This window comes from Monoraphidium neglectum, assembly GCF_000611645.1.
Source record: "Monoraphidium neglectum strain SAG 48.87 unplaced genomic scaffold scaffold06063, whole genome shotgun sequence".
Classification (NCBI taxonomy): domain Eukaryota; kingdom Viridiplantae; phylum Chlorophyta; class Chlorophyceae; order Sphaeropleales; family Selenastraceae; genus Monoraphidium; species Monoraphidium neglectum.
In genome coordinates this window covers 1-504 of record NW_014007571.1, presented here as the reverse complement: position 1 = coordinate 504, position 504 = coordinate 1, and the positions used below count along the sequence as shown (strand labels likewise).

The 504-nt window shown below is 66.9% G+C and overlaps 1 protein-coding gene across 1 annotated transcript; it reads right to left on the bottom strand.

The window, feature by feature from the left end:
• Window positions 1–66: 66 nt before the first annotated feature.
• Window positions 67–492, bottom strand: MNEG_16161 (hypothetical protein; the record flags this gene model as incomplete). The annotated part of the gene is made up of 1 exon (XM_014035367.1): window positions 67–492. One exon carries the CDS (start codon window positions 490–492, stop codon window positions 67–69), a length of 426 nt encoding a protein of 141 aa, XP_013890821.1.
• Between the last annotated feature and the right edge of the window lie 12 nt (window positions 493–504).

Below are 504 nucleotides of genomic sequence, written 5' to 3'. Positions count from 1 at the left end.
GGGCTGGCCAGTGTGGGGCGGGGGAGGCGCGAGCATAGCGCGGCCCTCCTCTGCGTATGCACAGCCCTAGCCTTGCAACAGGGAGCATCTGCCGACCGCCACCAACGATCGGCCCGCGGGCAGCGCAGACGCGGAACCCTCGACGCTGCTGATGCGATGATCCCATAGGCGCACAGCACACCGCAGCGCCCGGCCGCGCACACAAGGCTGGCGCCGTCGCCGCCCAGCGCCGCCACCCACCACATACTCCAGTAGGTTTGGGATCCTCAGGGAGCAGAGGCTGCGCAGCGCCAGCCCCCTGACCGTCGGGTCCTGGTCCCGCGCGTCCTTCTGCAGCTGGTTGATGGTCAGCAGGCCGAGGTCGGGCGTGGTGCTCGCGTAGTGGGTTATGTACAGGTACAGCATCTTCTTGAGCACGACGTCGTCGGGGGAGAGGTTGGCGGCAGAGATCATCATGGGGAAGAGGCCGGACATGTCCATGCCGAGGGTCATGTAGTTGATGAC